Below are 18,875 nucleotides of genomic sequence, written 5' to 3' on the forward strand. Positions count from 1 at the left end.
GCGGAGTACACGATGGGAGGAACTGCAGTAGCCTTGGGCCCACCAGAGGAAAAGGTTGTATGGAATGGTAACTGTGGCACAGAACATGCACAGCCAAGTACAGAAGACGACTGGGAACTTTCCAAAAACAAAGACCAAGAGATCAAATCCTAGGACCAGCCTAGAAGGCACAAGGAAAGAGACAATATTGAGTGTCCATTGTTTCATTAGAAATACTTCTACTCCACTAAGTGGCTACAAAATGCAAAGCTTCCAGATCACAATTGTTTGACAGTCTAGATAGAAGTGACTGGCAATTTTCAGCTCAGAAACAGAGGGCTGTCTGTGGCAGATTTCAGTGACCACCCACAAGCACATCAGAAAATAAGAGATGAAGGACTCATGCCATCGATGCTGTCAGGCACAGCTTACCTTCAAATCCCACAGGGCTTAAGCACATCTTTAAGATCAGCGTGTGCTTTAAGAATACGCTCAAGCTCACCCCTGCTAAGAACAAGCACATGACTAAATGATCCACTACAAAAGAGCTTTTGAGGAACGCTCCCAAGACATCAATATTACATTAAGAATTGGTTCTTCCCAGGAGTTTAACACCTAATGAGGCTTTTTCCCCACTTCTATTTTAACATCTAGCTCTCAAACCTAATTTAATTCTGCTTTGTGAAAACTGCAGGCATTCCACATGGACTCAGTTTAGAAGTCACCCAAAAAGCTTAGGGTCGTTAGATCATCAGTCCAAATATGTCCACGTGGTGTGACCAGGTACTTTATTTCATTAATCAAGCTTAAAACACAAGGACAAAACAAAAGGATGTTTAACCTTACTGGCTATCAAAGTCACCAGAGCTTACTCCTATGCATCAGCAGCTCTTCTAAAACAAAGTCAGAGAAGGTAGTACAGAGTACACCAACACAATTTATTTGTTCTCATGTGGAGGCTCAATTGCAAACTGGATCCAAATTATCAGATCTACCTGAGAACATAGCAATGATTTCTTTTTTTTCTTTTTTTTTTTTAAAGTAGTCAGAGAATCCAGCCCTATTAGTTGATTTTAGAGGTAAATACCTATTCTCTCCCAATGTCCATACAATATTAAGTTAGGATCAGCTAAACAATATTCAATAGTGCACGAGCCTGTTCTTATACTAGACAAGAGGGACAATGATTATAATCAAGATACAGCTCTAGTTTTGTACACTGAAGATCAGATAATCAGCAAGATAAACATGTAATCCTACTTGTGTACATGGGATTCAGCTTGCCAAAAAGATACTATTTAAAGCAACAAGCAAGTGTGAGGAAAGCAGTCTTTCACAATCTTGTTCAGAACAGCTACCTGCAAAGCACAATCTTAACAGAGGCTGTGCCAATATTCTTGAGATTTTTTCCCCAGGAAAAACAAGAAGTTCTGTTTTTATTTAAGCACAAGTACAGTGTTCCAGAACCGCAATTTTTAAACAGAGGAAGGACTGCTGAAGTATTTGAAGTTTTTCTAAACACAGTCCTCCTTCAAGCAACACAAGCAGCTGAAAGCTACTGTTTCGTTAAATATATTCAACTAGAGCAGTCCACATTCAATGATGATCCCTCCCTTTTGCCAGCCTTGTGATGAACTAAGCACGTTAAGCCAAACTGTACTGGCCATAATTATCATGGAATACACCAATCTGTAGGATTTTCCTAACATCTAGCTATCTGATTTGAAATTACCATATCCTCTCAACAGGAATTCCAGCATATATTTAAGTATGTCAAGTTGAAAACCCCACTTCCAACAACATCCCAAGAAAGGAGTCCCCCTTCTCTCTGCACCATTCTGCAGCTTCACGTACCTCTGGTGCTTTGGAAGCAAGCTTTCCCCAGCCCTAGTCCCTATCTTTCCAAAGCATTCTTACCTTCCTTCATCAATGAAGTCTACTAAAAGTGTGCTGAGGATGAAGACAATGAGAAGAGCGATGAACATGTGGTAGATCGTCCTGATGTGACTCACTTCGAACAGCTCACTAAGGGAGATATTCAAATGCCATCAGGCCATTCACATAACACATCACATCTCCAGTACATTAGCTTTCAAAGTGTTTCACAGTAAGGTAAGATGACATCACTGCCATCCCAATGCAAACGACTGAAGTTAACACACAATTTAGGTGTTAGTCTACAGACACACTTCCTCGGTTTATCCTCAGACAAAGGATAATTAGCCATTATCTTAGTGGTACTAAGAGGACTGTAATTAAGGTTTACATTCAGGAAGCCTGCAAGCTGTAGTAGATGTGTTTTAGAAAGAAACAGAGAAGCTTAAACGGATTAGTCCACCAGGGTTTGAACATAAGACCACAGGTGGTTGTGGGGAGAGTACCTCAAAGCAAAGGCTAGTTAGTTTGCTATCAAGGGTATTTTCAGTCAATTTAATGGAAAATGTGAAGCTAAGTTACTCACTCCAAGAGGGACCTTCTGGCAGTAAAGATCTTCCCATGTTCTGGAGGAGCCCTCAAGGTCCTGCAAACAAAGAGGAGAACATTTGAGACAAGAAAGGAAACAAGGCTTCCAGGAAACATAACCTTGTTATAGGGACAGCTTAAAACTGACTTACTTGGCTTTGTGCAGTTCCTTCTCTGAGCAGGAAGCTGGGAAGAGGGAGGCTGAAGATGAGGAGTCCAGAAGTACTGATTTTGCTACCAAACTGTTCACAAACTCTGTGAAGTGACTGTCCACTTCCTTCATGAAAGCTGGCTTCAATTGCTGATAGAGTGAAAACAGCAGAAAATTGTTTAACTCTCTGCATACATTTTCATAGAATATTTATATTCCTTTTTATTCCAGAGCAGGACAGAACAAGACATGAAGAAAACATTCCTGTACCATTTGCCAACAGTTGGAGCCAACTTGGACAGGATCAGGGGCTTATCCTGGCCTGTTCACACACCTCAGGCCAGAGGACTTTGAATAATGTTTATCTTCTCTATCAGATGCAACACAAAGGAGCAAAGTAAACATACTGATCTTCATATATGTCTGGAGTGGCAGGTATTTCACACATTTTATTGTGCCAAGAAGGTTGAGCTAAACTTAATACATGAGCCCCAGAAAACATTTCTCAATTTTAACCAGAGTTACATCCTGAGCGTACAAAACAAGTACAAGAAGATTTACTTTTTGGCCCATCTAGTGTTATTGAGGGAAAAATGGACCTTTTCATGCTTGTGGCTAAGCAATCACCAGTGATGTTCTCATGCATTAACGCAGAAGCGATCTCAATGATGTGAGTGCAGGAAGAAGGACCAAATTTACCCTTCCACTGCTACCACTGTTTGGATGGAAACTTTCATGTACCACTGAAATTACAGAATACACAGAAAATTTTCACTAAAGCAACAAAACAGGGTAACATTGCTAAGCATTATGACTGAGCAGTGAGAGAAACAAAACTGGTAGGCAGCAAGAATGAAGTTCAAGAATTCACGGGATCAAATACCCCAGCTGAATCTTCTATGCTCCCTTTTCTTCAGACAGCTTTATACAGGTTGTCTTCTCTATTACAGCCAGTTGTGACAAAGTTGCACCATTTTTAGCCTACTCATATTTTTCTTCTCTTATTTTATTAGACAAAAGCAACCTCTGAAGCATCTGGTTTACTAGAGACCTTGACTTCTATGGGTGCATGAAAAAACCATCATTGAGTATCCCTCTCTCTACCATCTTTTTGGAAAAATGCACTAATACAATGCAAAAAAAGGAGATAACAGCTGTGGATAAAGCATAGGCCACCCTGGTCAAAGATGCTTGCTTCACCTGATAAAGAGTTTCTTCTCTAGAAGGGAAAACATCACTTAACCCTCCCAATAATAAGTTATCCAGACAAGGACTATAATTCATCTTCAAAAGGCAGATTGTAAAATGCTAAGATGTTTTCATATCCCTTTTGTCTTGCCTGAAGACTAGCACATGTAATTCATTCCTGTATTTTCCTGTCTGCAGTATAGTTGGATCTGCTATTTAGTCTCATAACATGAACTTTCAAAGACCTGATCTCCCACACCCCAGGCAGAGTTTTTAAAACTAGATGCATTTAGAAGAAACTGAATAATAAAATGTTCAAAGTTACTTATTTCTGCAGAAAGTGCTACACTGAGCTCTGGATGGCTCTTTGCTGTGGTGCAAATTCTCTTACTCTTTATATGCAGAAAGGATCCTGAGATTTGCACGGTGGCGTGTTATTCTTATGACTAGAAAAAAAGCATGCAAAATGAATTCCCTCAAGGAAAGACAAAGGCAACATGCGTTCACTGTATTTCAGTGAGAACTTTGGGAATCTAAAGATCCTAAGATCTCTGGCACTTCAGAAGACAGTGATTTTTCAGACTTCGGAGAATTCAGTTCCTTAACGTCAAGTCCTCAGACACCAAACGGTTTTCCCAATACTTGAGCCTCGTGATGAAGCATGGCTGAAAGCCAACCCCTGAGTTCCTGAACCATAAGCCTTTCGAGGACATTCTGCCAGATAGCCATCATCTTCAGCACCGGAGATAGGCAAGTTTCAAGAAAAATGACTTCAAATCTAATTGCATACTGTGTTTTGGTTTCTTTATGCAAGGGTCTACTAGCAACATTTGCCTGACCATGCTTTTGTCTGGGATTTTTCAAGTTTGCCTCCAGATTCAAGGTCCAAGTCTTCCTACATGATAACTACATATTATTTTATCTAGTCTTCCTACTGATCAGCTGCTTAAGAAACACGTATGTTTCCCTGATCACCTTCAGAATTCCTGACTGCTATGTACTTTCTAATCTTTAAGGCTGAAAAGTAACAAAACCAAGAAATCCATTTTCAAGGCGGGAAAGAAAAAGCCTGGAAGTTGTGTACAAAAACGATACTTCCTCAAAAAGGCATTTGTGACACTTGAGCTCACTTGTCAATAGGTGTTTGTTTCAGTGCCTAACTATTAGGCTAAAGAAAGCTGGAGCAGCATTGTTTTAGCTAAGAAGGAACAGGCACAAGGTCTAAGAAAAGAAGGAAAAGCCAGATAACTTAAACAGGATCTGTTAGCTCTAAGCTGCAGCAGTGATATGTTTGCCTCTTACACAGACCTCTTTCCACAGCTGTGTTTTAAGGAGTCTGTTTCCACCGATGGACACTTGTCATCCATGATATATCTTTCATTTTCCAAGCATGCTTGGATTGATTTTGTAAAGTAGATCACCCAAAAAACTAGGCTAAAAAGCTCTCTCTAGACACAAAACTTGTAGGCTAACAAAATGTATTAATAGATGATGTATTCTTAAAAAATGCTGCTGTCTAACACGACAACAGCCAAGTAAGCAAGTTTAACTCTCTGGCAGGAAATACAAGAAAATCTGAAATGAGACCACAAACCCAGAAGACCCTGAAGTCAAGATGCATCAGAACTGTACATTCTTCCTGTTTCATAGTGGTCAGATACAGAGAGACCTCTTGAAACAGAAGCTGCAGTAGGAGAAGGAGCAGATTAATAGTTAACTTAATAAAAACATTTTTCCCTTATTTGGCAGCTGCCAGTATAGAATAAACAAGCTTCACCAGTGGTTAATGAAACAGAAGCTCTTAGGAGCTGGCTGCTCTTAGATATTGCTTTTCTGGAAGGCAGAGAAGAGGATTGTCTCTGCAAGAGATGTGGACTTGTTCCTTTAAAAACAGGAGGGGAGAAGAAAAAGTACTTTGGAACTACAACCTGTAACAGAAGACACCGGTGCTCTCTGGCATAGCCTGCTTTTACAGCATGCATGCACATATCCCTACGAAAAAAGTCAAATAGAAATTCCTGCTCCTCCTGGAGCACTCAAATTTCTATACCAAACAAAGCACTATTCATTCCTACCAAAACCCTGACTTTTTTTTTTTTTTTACCATCTCTGCCCTTTTTTCAGCCTAATTTCCTCTCAGCAAGAGTTTAACAGAAATTACCTTAAACTATCTCTTCCCTTCAGTTAGCACTTTGCTGAGATTGCCTCCTCCTGATACAACCTTCCAGGGCTGATATCAACATATGCAAGTGTTTGGATTGGGAGAGCAAGGCATGAGTTCTCATTAGATTAAATAAAATACAACCAGAGCATAGACCCTATAGTAATTGTAATTCTGTACCACAAAACTGCACAACATATCGTGCTACAGTATCAACTATTACTACTGCCACTCAAAGAGCAATCTACTTGAGCGATAGTGCTCAATAAGCCAAGTGCATTCCACCCAGTCACCAAAGAAATGAAGCTTAGGAGAACGCACCTCCCACCAGCCTTCACTATGACGGGGCAGAGATACACAGACAGCCTCGATGTAGCTTCCCCCAACAGAGAGCACTTAACCAAGAGTTTCCTAAAGTGTGCTTGAAGTCTCAGACAAGGAATTTGGCAGATCCACCCAGCTGTCACCATTAAGTTTTAAACAAAAGAATCAGATCATTACGAAACCAAAAAGGGGGGCAAGTATGAAAGGAATGCTATGCCATAAAAAGCAGAAGCTGGCCAATAACTGATGAGAAGTCAGAGAAAGTTGAAGGAAGTAAATCTGTAGCTTACTTGTAAAAAGAAAGTTCCCTAGCATTTTACCCATTCTAACAGATTTAGTAATTTCAGTCACTGAAACATGACAACACCCAGCCCTGACCAAGTGACAGAACACACCATTCTCAACTCAGTTTAGGATGAACAAAGGACTAGATTTTCAGACTGGACTGCAGATGCATGGAGGCATCCTGTGCATGAATAACACCTAGCATCTACACATCCCATTTAAATCAGTGGGAGTTATCAGTGACCAGCACTTTTCAGAAGTCAAGACTTGAGATACCTATCACCTAAAAAATAAACTGCAATCCAAGCCTTTCTTCAGTGGTTCACACAACAGAAGGGCCAGGCACTCCAGGAATTGTCAGGAATTTCGCAGTAGATGGAGGTTTTTACTCAGCCTTATAGCTATTATTGTAGCTTTGAGGCACGTTAAACAAATTTGCAGGCTGCCTAACTCAGGGTTTAAAACCTGAACTCCCCATGTTTTGGGAGAAACTTCAGTAATTAAAGTGCCACTGCTGGTTTTCTTCAACTCTCTTTGCAGATAAGAAATAACTTTGTCTACAAACTAGCATGTCTCAAAGCTGGTGGCCAGAAAAAAATTTAGAAACAAGAGACATTCCTGAAGAAAGAAATCCAAAATCAAGTTGTCCCCTTGCAAGCAACTAGCATTCCCTGGAACTTACAAAGCTACATGTGCTTAACAGTCAAAGCTTTCTCATGCGAGCATCTGTTGCCAACACAGTGATTTGTAGTGGCTGTTTTGTCTGCAGAGAAGAGATACGAGGTTCGCTTTATCACATCCTCAGTGAGAATCATTCAGAGAAGACAATGTATGAAATAAAATTCAGAGCTGACTATCCCTCTAATATGCTGAATTTTAGGAGTTTCAGCACAAAAGCAGTACACCCTTTGCAGAAGGCATTTAAATATGCTTTAGTTATATCTGTTATAAAATACACACCACCTACAGAGGTGAAAAAAGACTTTTAAACAGGAAAACATCTCAAAGGTGCAAGATATTTTCTCTGTCTTATAAGTAGCCACTCCCTAATATTCACATAAGGGTGGCACAATTAGATTACTTCATCTTTACCATGGAATTCTCTGCAATAAAATGAAGCAAGAGTGCAGGACGATTTGCCCTGAAGAACATACATGCTACAAAACAATGGTTAACAAGGAGGGTGCAGTTCATTGTTAGCTAATGTTATTTAATTTGGGCATAACTCACTTTAACATAAGCTAAGACAATGGCAGCTCACAGACACAGATGATGTTAGAAATACCCAGTCCTATTTTCTTCGAGGATATTGCTCACTGACTAAAAGAGTGGGCAGCCACAGGGCAACAGATGCTGTGGGATACAGGCTACATGCTGCCCTTTACTCAATGGATAACAGGACACAGAGCATTTTAAAGACTAAATATGCAAGCAGGCTAGCTAATAATCACACTGCCAAGAGTCAGTGGTGAGGGAAGTTCCATTTTATTTACAGGCCTCAAAGTTCATTCTTATCTTCGGACTTCAACCTATTGGGATCAAGTAAGACAGAACTGCATTTGATAATACTAGCTCTCTTGTGCAAAGTCAGAAGAGAGTAGGAGGAGGAGAGAAAGACAGATGTATAAAAGTCACTGCACTCAAGCTATGACTGAAGAGGGGTATTCGTGTTCCAGGACTAGTGACTCTCCAAAAGACATTCAGAGTCAATTATCCCACTCCTCCCCACAAGCAAGCATTAGAGCATATTTACCTCAGCTTCTGCTATTAGCTGCATTTTCCTTGTTATCACATGGTCGACATCAACCCGGCCTAAGGAAGGAAAGCAAATATTTAACATTTGCATTTTCAGTGATGCGAGTTGCATGTCTGAAAACACAGAAAGTAAAACATACAGTAGCTCAGTCACTGATTTTTCATTAGCGCTTCTGACTTCTAACAAGGTCCCAGTAAGTTCAAAACTAAGCTGCAGGAAATTCATAAGCTATGACCAAGTATTTTAAACAGCCATTTAGGACCACAGCACTGTAAGGCAGTCAACAGCTGATAACATGCTGGATTTTTGAAAGCTTTATTTTCCATCAGCAATGCTGCAAATCTTCCCAAGGTCCCTAAACATATTCAGCCTTGAAACAGCAATTAGAACAACCCTTAGAAGGTCATATCCAAGTGTGCTGATCTTTTATCAGAGCTTTATCTTACGCACAGTGAATTAGACGTAAGATTAGGTTGTCTGGAGGTCTCTACATTGCCAATAGACAAAGCAGTCAAGTCACGACTATCTGTAAAATACCATAACCAGCTCTGAATACAGGCTAAAGGGCAAGTTGGAAGGTTATCCTGTGTTCAAATCTGACTACTCCCACTCCTTTCATTCCCCAGAAGTGCTAGATATCAGTCTGACTATATTCCTCAATATGTTTCATCGCTTAAGCAAACAGTCAGGTCTAACCATGCCATGAACGTCATCTGACTTTTATCATTACTAATACCATTGGCTAATATGTAAAGCCTCAAATATCACCTTTCGTTTGCATAAAGAACTATACACATACAAAAATCTGACGTTTCAGACTAGTTGAGTTTTAAGACAAGGTTTGTCTGCAATGGTTGTAGAGTGCTGGCAAGGCAGGTGGTGTTTCACTTCTCCAATAAGAACGGCAACACAGAAGATAAAGTTACTTAAAACAGAGAGTCTTCCACATGAAGGAAAGGCAAGATTAAAGCAGCAATATCCACCCCTCTAAAATACTAGTCAGGGTGAAAAGATAGCAACAAAGCTTGCCTTGTGCATGTCCTTTGGCAATTATAGCTACACCAGTACCTTACACGGTAACATATAGCTAGCATTACAACTTTCACGTTCAGTTTTTAAGACAACACTACCACTTTGAGAAAGAGGATACTGAATTGATTCTGTAGTAATGTTCCAGTGAAGCACAAGCTAACAGATTTCCAGTAGAGTTGCCAATGTTGTGCTGCTGCATGACAAGAAGACAAGTTCATAGCATATCACAGCCCATAATACAGCCTCCTTGTCTCGTTCTCCTCGTATGCGCACAGCCTACACATACAAAATGCACAGTGTGTTGTTTTAATAGAAGCAAGTGCTTCTGTGATGCTCTTATGAGCAATCAGTTGTAAGAAGTTTAAACAGACCTGCTTCAGAGATGACTCCAGTTCCAATACTGGAGAAGAGTTAAATGAAACAAGAGACTATCTTTAATGAAGCTATGCTCCGTTGTCAGCATTAATTTCCCCCCCCACCCCAATCAAGCAGGAAGATCTTTTTTTTTGTCTATAAAAACTGCTACACAAGCTATAGACTTACGAATAGACCAGCAACAACAGCCTATTACTTAGCAGCCTTGTAATGCAAAACAAACAAGGAAACTGCTTAATACCATGAATTTTTGGCTGCATGCAAAAATCCATTTTCACAAAAATAGAATTCCTGGTTGCTAAGCATCTCACCTCCAAGACAAAGAAAATTACGTCAACATTTAAGTCCATCATGCTGTTACACTTGCCAAACAGCAGCAGTTTGGAAAACAGTTCGAGAGACGAGTGTAAGACACCACAAGAGTCCCTTGTCCCACTCAGCTCATGCACTTCATTGGTCTCAAATGGAGTCCCCCTCTCTCCCTGCTAATAAATTAAAAAAAAAACCAACACCCCAAGTTGTTCCACAAGCAGGACTGTATCCCCTTCATATCATCTCAATGGCTCTACTCCCTTACTGTGCCACTCCACAATTGTATTAATAGCCCCCTTCCCCCATTACTACTATGCTAAGAACCACCTCGTGCTTACCTGCTAGAAAACAGACAAGAGCTGTTGAGCTCAAAGCACAACTAACCTTTCCTGCAGAAAGGTAAGAATTTGTGTCTCTTATCCAGCTGCCAGTCTTCAAGACTCTATGAAGTTTGCTTGAAGCTGTCCAACATGGCCAAAGAGGACAGGACACAAGAGACTTAAGGGATTGCACTATTTCCTTTGTAAGCTAAGCTAAAAATAAATAACCACTGCTTTGACCATGTATTTCCTGTCAGATCTTGCATTCGAAGTCTCAGTTATTATAACTACCCAGGAGTGGCTCACTTTGGAAATAAAACCCCGTTTTTGACTTACAAGGCCTTAAAGATGGATATAGTTTTACAGATACCTAATGTACAGCTTTAATGGTTGTATAGGAAACGAGGCCAGTCTCTGACCTGCTGATGCTGTAATTGCTAAATTGTATGCCAGTGTCCCTCCCATCACTTTATTCACCCACAGACCAGTGTGTATGCACAGACTAGACTAGAAACACAGCATCTTCTAAAAGGCTTTAAAATCAAGATCTCCGTGTCTTTAGTATATGCCTCTCATATAACAACGTAAAACCACCTGTAAGCTTGTTGCTCCTTTTCCAGAACAAAGTTTCCTGTAGAAGAAAACCCACTCCAAAAACAACTCATTCTGCTGCGTTGCATAGCCCCATAAACTCAAGCTGCATCACAAGGCAGATACCAGAGAACACACAAACTCATCATCTTCTTGAATCACGCATCTTCTGTTGTGCAAGCTGCTACTTAAGTTCTGTGAGGTCATTCAAGAAGAGAATCATCACATGATTTTGAGTCTACAAGGAATTGTACACTGCTGAAAAGTAAATCTTCATTTTCCTTTGACACTGAAAATGAAGACTGGATCCCGCTGTATCGCTTTGGGACTGCAACATCACTACAAAAATGAACTCAAGGCTGCACAATATGAGCAAGCACATCTTAGCATTTAAAACAAGATGGGATATGCCTTAAGAAAATGGGAAATACATTTAAAGTCATAAGGAAGAAAATCTTCTTTGAAGGCTAGTACGAAACAGTAGCAAATTTCACAGGAGACTGAAGCAGGATTTGCTTTCAGAGAGCTTCGTTCACAGGGAGAAGTTTTAATTCAATGGGATTCGTGTTTCCTTCCCAAAGACGTTGATAAGATCTTTGCCTAGCTAACTGCTTGTCTTGGGCTTGTAGAAACTCATCCTTGTAGGATGTGATACCTCTGCACAGCCCAAACTCAAAGCAGGTTCAAAAGTCAGAAGAAAAAAAAAAAAAGAGCCATTTAAATGTAAGCTTTGTTTCCATAGGAAACCAGCCTAATAAAAATCACCTGAAGATTGAGAAAGCTTTTTATTGTTGAAAACTTGAGCAACTTAAGTTTCACAAAAGATTTACAAACTACCTTTCTTAAAGGATCTCATTGTCCTTTTTTCAACCTACTCTTGTACATGTTACAGACAAGTGACATTTGAGATGACTAGAGAAGCGTCCCATTCATATGATCTGTTACTGTTGCAGCATGGGATCCAACAAAACTAGCTTCTACATAAGACACTAGCCAGCACTCTAAGCAAGCTCTCAAAAATTAACTGTGTTAAAAAGCATTCATTTTATTTAACCGCTACAGTCTGCAATTACCACCAAGGGCACAAGTGGGAATAAGTAATTTGAGTAAAGCTGTGGCTTGCGTGCAGCGTTACAGTTCCAGCCTGTAGTGACTTCACCAGCCACAAAAGCTGCCTGCAGCCCAGCACTCTGAGCCATTGCCACTCAAACTCTTCCTGCATTGTGGCAATAAGTTTATTATTGAGTAGCTAAAACAACCCAGGGAAACTCCTGCTATCTAAATTCCTGCACAGCATTCAAAACAAAAATGCCTCTTTGCACAAGAGCTAGGAAAAGCACACAAATAAACTTCAGTTTATTGCCACATGTACTTCAAAAAAAGACACTTCTCAGAACAACCAAGCACACCACTCACAGTTCAGAAACATTTTCCCCTAATGATGTCAGGATCTGTTTAGCTTCAGGATCTTCATGGAAAGTCAGATACAAACTGCACCCAATATTGCCCTTCCCTAAAAGAGTTTAAGAATATTAATCTTCATTATTTCTTGATCAGACAACTTACCACTCAAGAGGTTAAAGCAACATAGGCAGAAGGATTTCCTGTTACTGTTGGATACCTGGATTCAAAGGCTCCATCTTTAGAAACACTGAAGATGTTATCTGAAGGAAAGCAACGTTAAAGCCAACCTAGTGCAAGGCTATTGTAAAGAGGGGAAGTCTTCCATATCTGGTACAATACAACGTATGTTAATAATTTGATGCTAATAAGCCTTATTCTGACTTATGACAATTTATTTGGCCACTCAGCAGATAGAGGCAAGTTATAACTAGATTGCTCCCAGAGCTCAGTTGGTCTGCTTAAAGAACGCACAGGCCATAGGTCACTGAGCTGCAGCTGGGCAAAGAATTCAGTTTAAAAGTCATTTCTACAGGGATATGGGACCCAAACAGCCACTTCGCTAGCAGGACGAAACACCAGCATTCTCTGTGTCATGCCAGCATGTCCACAGGCTCTTCACAAGAAACTGCTCAGTCTTCACCAAACCGACGGGTTGCAAAACATGAGGGTGCCTACAATTACCAGAATCCACCTAGTCTCAGACAAGACAGCTCTGTTTGATCCATCTCCCTGAAACACATCCAAGAAACTCAATTCAAGCAGCTTAATCCCAAAATTCATTAATCCGTAAGAAAGAGCCTGTTGATACAACGAACACGTATTGCTGTGAGTCAGACAGCAAATCCTAAAGCTTTCCAAACTGCTCCCTGTTTTAGAGCTTCCTCCTCCTACCTCTATCACTAGGCACACACAATTCATGCAGCGTCGTGAACTTTTGCACTGAGAATGATCAATAGTAACCTCTTCACTGGAAGATAACAACCCCTTTCTAAGATCAGCATTACCAAACAGGCTTACTCACAGCAAACAAAGATACGCCACACAGCTTGTTTGCAGATCAGTCTCTGGACGCACTTCTAATCCTTTCCTGATTTCTGATGAAACAAGGGCAGACTCCACAACCATCCATTTACTGTTTTGCATGGTCTAATCTTAGCATTTTAGAGGCACTCAGATACACGCTTAAGAGCCATGTCCTCTCTAACCTCTCAAGATCTACCCATCCCGTTTCTATTACGCTCATTCCAGGTAAGTTTTCCTGCAACTGGTACTGCCTGATATCAATATCCCATTAAGCTTAACGGTTTTATATTTATTTATATATCTCCTGCTGAACTATTAAGGAAGCCCGGCTTTTGACAGGGGATTATTGCTGCCTAGATCACCTGTTGACTCTATGCCAGGACCAAGTTAGTTGTTTAATTATGACACTGGAGCCAGTTCAAGGAGGAGAAGTGATATGTGAGACTGAAGTTCAGCTACTCTTGTCAAAGTGAAATTACAGGCTGAATGATTACAAGACACAAACACATCAAGGGACAGAAGAATTCTTCTGGCAATCTCAAAGCTATGAATATTTCCACCCAACTACAAATTTGGGGGTACCTCAGTACAAACCAGTCTTAGAACTCAGCAAGCAATGAGACAGTTTTCAGCAGCATTGATGAAGCAAGAAAAAAAAAACCTAAACTGTGCAAATGGAAGAGTCACACCTCTAAAGCCAATATATGGATTAAAATTATTCCTCAAAGCAAGTTCAGATCAACCAATGCATTTACGTTTTAATAAAGAAAGGATTAATGGCCTAGACGTTTCTGTAGAAAGTTCACACACTTCTGGAAACAAGTCAATTGGCCCTTGACACATTAACTCTTAAGTTAAAAAGCAGATTGTGTTTGCTAATCACGGAGGATCAAGGCTGGGAAATCACATTAGCGATTTAGTTTTTCTACAAAAATAATTGCTACAAAGACACTACATATTTACTTGCATACAAGATACTGTCTTGACCTGGCTAGAATCCCTTGACTGCAATAAATTGCATCTTGTCTAAAACTCTACACAACACCTAGTGTTAAGACGCTACAGTATAAAGAGGATGTTGCCAGACAGCAACGGACAGATCATTAGCCTCATGCTGCCTTTGTACACATCAGCTTAGAAATAGTTACTCAGAGTGAATGGCTAGGACAAAAGAAAAAAGTCTATGGCTACTCCTTTTGAGAAATTCTTCCACCTCAGCTGTGCTTTCACAGAAAGCCCTACCTACTTACGCAAGCATACTGGACTACATGAAGAGGCCACTACCTGCAACATGTGAACACTTCAACTTTGTAAAGCTTCAACCTTTGTGCCACAGAGATGCTGATCTAACCCCACCGTTAGAATTCCTGACCAGAGGGATGCACCTTCCTCCCAGGCCTATAATGTGGTCAGGCATCAGACTCGTACCTCCTACCTCCCTGTGGCACTCCTGTTGTCCCCATCACTGTGCTGAGCAAAGAGTCTGCAAAAACTGGTAACGCTTAAGTCTTTGTGACACTTCTGTTGAATTGGCAGCAAGCCTGGAAGGTAAGAGGCACCTAATCTTAACTAACCAGGACTCCCAGCTGTCCTTGCTGTCCTTCACTGCAGTTTGTACTGTATTAAAAGACACTGCATTGTTCTAAGGCAACCCACCAGGTACATGTATACGCATGAAAGCTCAGTACACTTACAAGAGATCTACCCCAGAATGTTTACTTGCTATGCACCCACAGCATCTCACCTGCAGTGACGTTATGCCATATCTCAGAGGTATTAAAATAAAAGGCTTTTAAAGACAGGCACACCCACCCTATCAAGTGCTAATTATCACAGCTATATTTATTCTTTACCCACAAGCTTGCAAGAACTCAAATTCATGCATAACACTTAAGGTGTTTCCATAGATAAAAAGGTAGAATTCTGCTTCGAAACCCATCAGAACTGTTTTCCAGTGGCCATCAACTCCTTGCAATTTTCTAAAAACACCATTAATGGAGCAGTCCCACTTGATTTGATTAAAACGATGGTACCACCAACAGCTTAAAATCCCAGTTCTCTAAATAGTTTGTGGGATGGCTTTCTCTACAACGTATTTTTTGCAAGAAGAAATCTGACTTGTCCTAAACTTAAATTTGCTCCAACTCCCATTTCAGTTGAAAGAAGTACTATGAAATAGTGACAATATTCAGAAGCGTACCAGTAAGAATTATCTCCTTGAGTCACTGGCACCAGGCTTTTGGACCTTATGCTCACATGGCACATTGTGATAAACTAGTTTAGCTTTTTGCTTATTCAGTCTCCCAAAGAGAAAGGAAACAAGCTGCAATGTCATCACTAACCTTATCACTGGGCTAGAATGTGGTACGGCATAACCCAGGAGTCTGAGACAATCACGGTGTCCACAGGCAAAACCACGAGACAGGACATATGCAGCACTGACCCTTCCACAAAGCCAACTATAAGCTACATTACTTTTAAGGTGACCACAATATAAATGAATACAAACCCAACTGTTTATTGTTCTATTACACCTTGGTTGAGCAGCCAAGGTTGAGACTGGATAGAAGGGAGCTGTTCTGACATTAAGAGAGTCCCACAGAAGCAGAGAATCATTCTTTATGGCATCCTATCTCCACCTGTCTGTCAGGATGGATACACCAGCTTAGCCTGGTATGTTAAAGACCATTTTGTTCAGTCTTGAGGAAGCCACATACTTAAAGCTTGTAAAGGAAGCAAGGTAAAGTTTCCAGAAAAAGCATTTGCCAGCATTACTCAACATTGTTGTCAAGATGCATCTGCACCATTTACAGCGTTAAAGCCTCTCCTCCTCATCACACACATTTCTCCTGTGACAGTTAATCACTTCCTTTACTCTAGATCCCTGTAAGCACTGCAGTACACAGCCCCTGAGGGAAAGTTCTGCAGGAGAGCGCTCCAAACAACCTAAATCTGCTGAAGTAGTGCAGCTGGTACACAGGGAGCTCCACATTGGCAGCCCTTCTATTAGCAGAAAAACTGAAATGAAAGAGCAAAGAGGCAAGAGCCATGAGCTAGAAAGGACACCTTAGAGGACATCACATGCCAGAGATGCAACTAAGTGAAAGAGTCTCACCATTGCTTGAGTTTTGAAATGACCTCTCGCTCTCAGGCCTCCTCTGCGTTTCTTCATTCTCAGGGGTCTTGCAGGTTGTAGTGGAGCCAGACTGGCGTTTTCTTACACAGTCTTCCCCTGCCATTGTTGCCTAGCTAGACCAGAAAAGGATAGCAGATAATTAATGACAAAAGAAACTCATTTACTCTTTACATTGTTCAAGAATAAATTTACATAGCCTTCTTTACACTGAAGTTAGACTTTCTTCCCTCCATTATGAATTCAGAGCAAGGGTAGGGGAAATGAAGCACACGCTTGTATTAGTCATTTACTGTGGATCACACTTCCTCTCCCTTACTACAGGCAGTAAAGGAACAAAGTAACCAAGCAAGTTCCCAGTACCAAAATACCTCCCCACAGCTCCCTCCTTTCCAAAGTATTTAAAATTACTTAAGGCTTTGTGAAATCTTTAAAAGGCCAAAAAGCCCTTGAAAATGCTTTCCAATAGTCAGTCGGACAGCAAAATTTGTCTTCCAAGAGATCTGGCAGGTTTGCTTTGCAGAATCACCCACATTATTTTGCCTGAGCCAAGCCCCTTCCTGTCAAGTTTTCAGTGCTCACTGAAAGAGCAGCTTCCTCAATAGATCCTTGTACTCTGCTTGGCCAGACAACGGTTGCATTGCAAACCACGGAAAAACAGGAAGAGAGAACCAGGTTTGAACTACGCCAGATTCAATGACAAAGGTCACTGCTGGGGACAGAGCTGCTAGTAGGGAACACCTGAAGCACCACAGCTAGGCTGAAAACAGAAAATTTTCAATAAAAAGAGGGGAAGGGGATTCTAATTTGGCTACGAGGCGACGTTCCAGCACACTCTCCACAAAATTCAGCTCAAGAAGCTCTCAGAGATGTAGCTACAACCAGGGACAACTTTCAGAACCGGACTTCCAGTAAATCACACAGGCACGAATGTAACCACATTTTCAAACTAACACTTTTCCTTTTTGATATATTTTTTCACCTTGGCACAAACTCTTAAACAGACATGTGTTTTGTTGCTAGTGAACAGAATACGTGCACCAGCACAGCTGAGCTGTTAGAGACAGGCAAGGAAAATTCATGTACTTGTAGAAAAGCTAAGAAGGCAGAACATAATTATTTAAGGATGGATTTCCTCAGAATACTGAGGCTGGCACTTCTGCAAAGGGGAAATAAGACTTATGATCAGGTGTTTTCAGGACTCAGCTTCCTATATTTCTCCCTCCAGTAGAACAGTCTCCCATTCTCCTTTCGGGCATCACAGCATATAGGAGAAAAAAAAACCATTTTGCAACACCAAACAGCAAATCACTGATTCAGTCAACACCGTTTCTTGCAGCACGGCCTCTCTTAGCTCCCTCTGTCTCAAGAGTTCACAGCCAGGCCTACAAGCTATAAAACAAAGACAATAAAAATGATAAACTTCCCAGCTGGCTTTGTACAACATCTGAGAGCTCACACTATCATAATTTACATAACGTAAAAAGCATTTACATGAAGAACAGAAAGAACCAGGCAAGAATACAGCAAATCTTCCTACAGTAACCACGCTCACTGGCACAGAAAGGTCGCTAGTAGGACATACCCATTTCTACCAGCTCTGTGCACAGTTACTGCTGCAACCCTCCTGAATACCCCTCTCACCTTTAAACATGAATCAGTCACCATCATGAAGACATTACCCTTTCAGTCTCCCAGCCTTCCCACAAGGTTCCCAGTACAGACACAGCCACATGATGAGAGCAAAGGAACATTTTGCCCACCTGGGGCTTACAACCAGGTGGGATCCTGGACAGGCAAACATTTCAATCTTCCTGCTCTTACACAAGAGAGATGCTCAAAACCCTACCAAAGGATAAGAATGGAACACTCTGATCACACAACAGGGTCTACAGAGCAATGGAGGGGGAAAATCAAGCTGCCATATGAATTCACGCACTAACAAGTTACTCCCTGGGCCACTAGCAAGCCTCTCCCCTGCCTTCTGATCCAAGCTAAGCTGTTCCTCTGAGCCACATCTGTCCTTAGAGGTGCAGGTTTTCCAGACCTAACAGAGGACCACAAGTTTAATTATTTTCTAGTACACTTTTCAACTTCTTCCAGAGGTGAAGAAGGCATTGGTTCCCCTCCAGAGCAGAGTGGTTAGAGTATCTGACTGAAAGGCTAACAGAAAGGAGTGAAAGAGTTGCAGGATGGGGGAAGGAAAAATCATGTGTGGGAGAAAAAAAAAGTTAAAGCAATTAACTTAAAGAGTTACTCAATTCAGATAGGCTAAGTGATCACAACAAAGCCTTTTTTACAGGAAGCAAGAACTGTGCTAGGGGAAATCTATGAAAACAAACATTTTCCTAGTCTAGTTTCCACACGACAAGAGGTGT

The 18,875-nt window shown here is 40.9% G+C and overlaps 1 protein-coding gene across 1 annotated transcript in view; it reads right to left on the minus strand.

The window, feature by feature from the left end:
• LOC104072630 (sterol O-acyltransferase 1-like) overlaps window positions 1-16,603 on the minus strand; it is a 24,595-nt gene extending 7,992 nt beyond the window's left edge. Inside the window, 6 exon segments of the mRNA XM_009572152.1 lie at window positions 3-160; window positions 1,897-2,004; window positions 2,441-2,500; window positions 2,595-2,743; window positions 8,305-8,363; window positions 16,480-16,603. Coding sequence (XP_009570447.1) covers window positions 3-160; window positions 1,897-2,004; window positions 2,441-2,500; window positions 2,595-2,743; window positions 8,305-8,363; window positions 16,480-16,603 — 658 coding nt within the window.
• Between the last annotated feature and the right edge of the window lie 2,272 nt (window positions 16,604-18,875).

The sequence above is a fragment of the Fulmarus glacialis genome, unplaced genomic scaffold, assembly GCF_000690835.1.
Source record: "Fulmarus glacialis isolate BGI_N327 unplaced genomic scaffold, ASM69083v1 scaffold43120, whole genome shotgun sequence".
NCBI lineage: Eukaryota > Metazoa > Chordata > Aves > Procellariiformes > Procellariidae > Fulmarus > Fulmarus glacialis.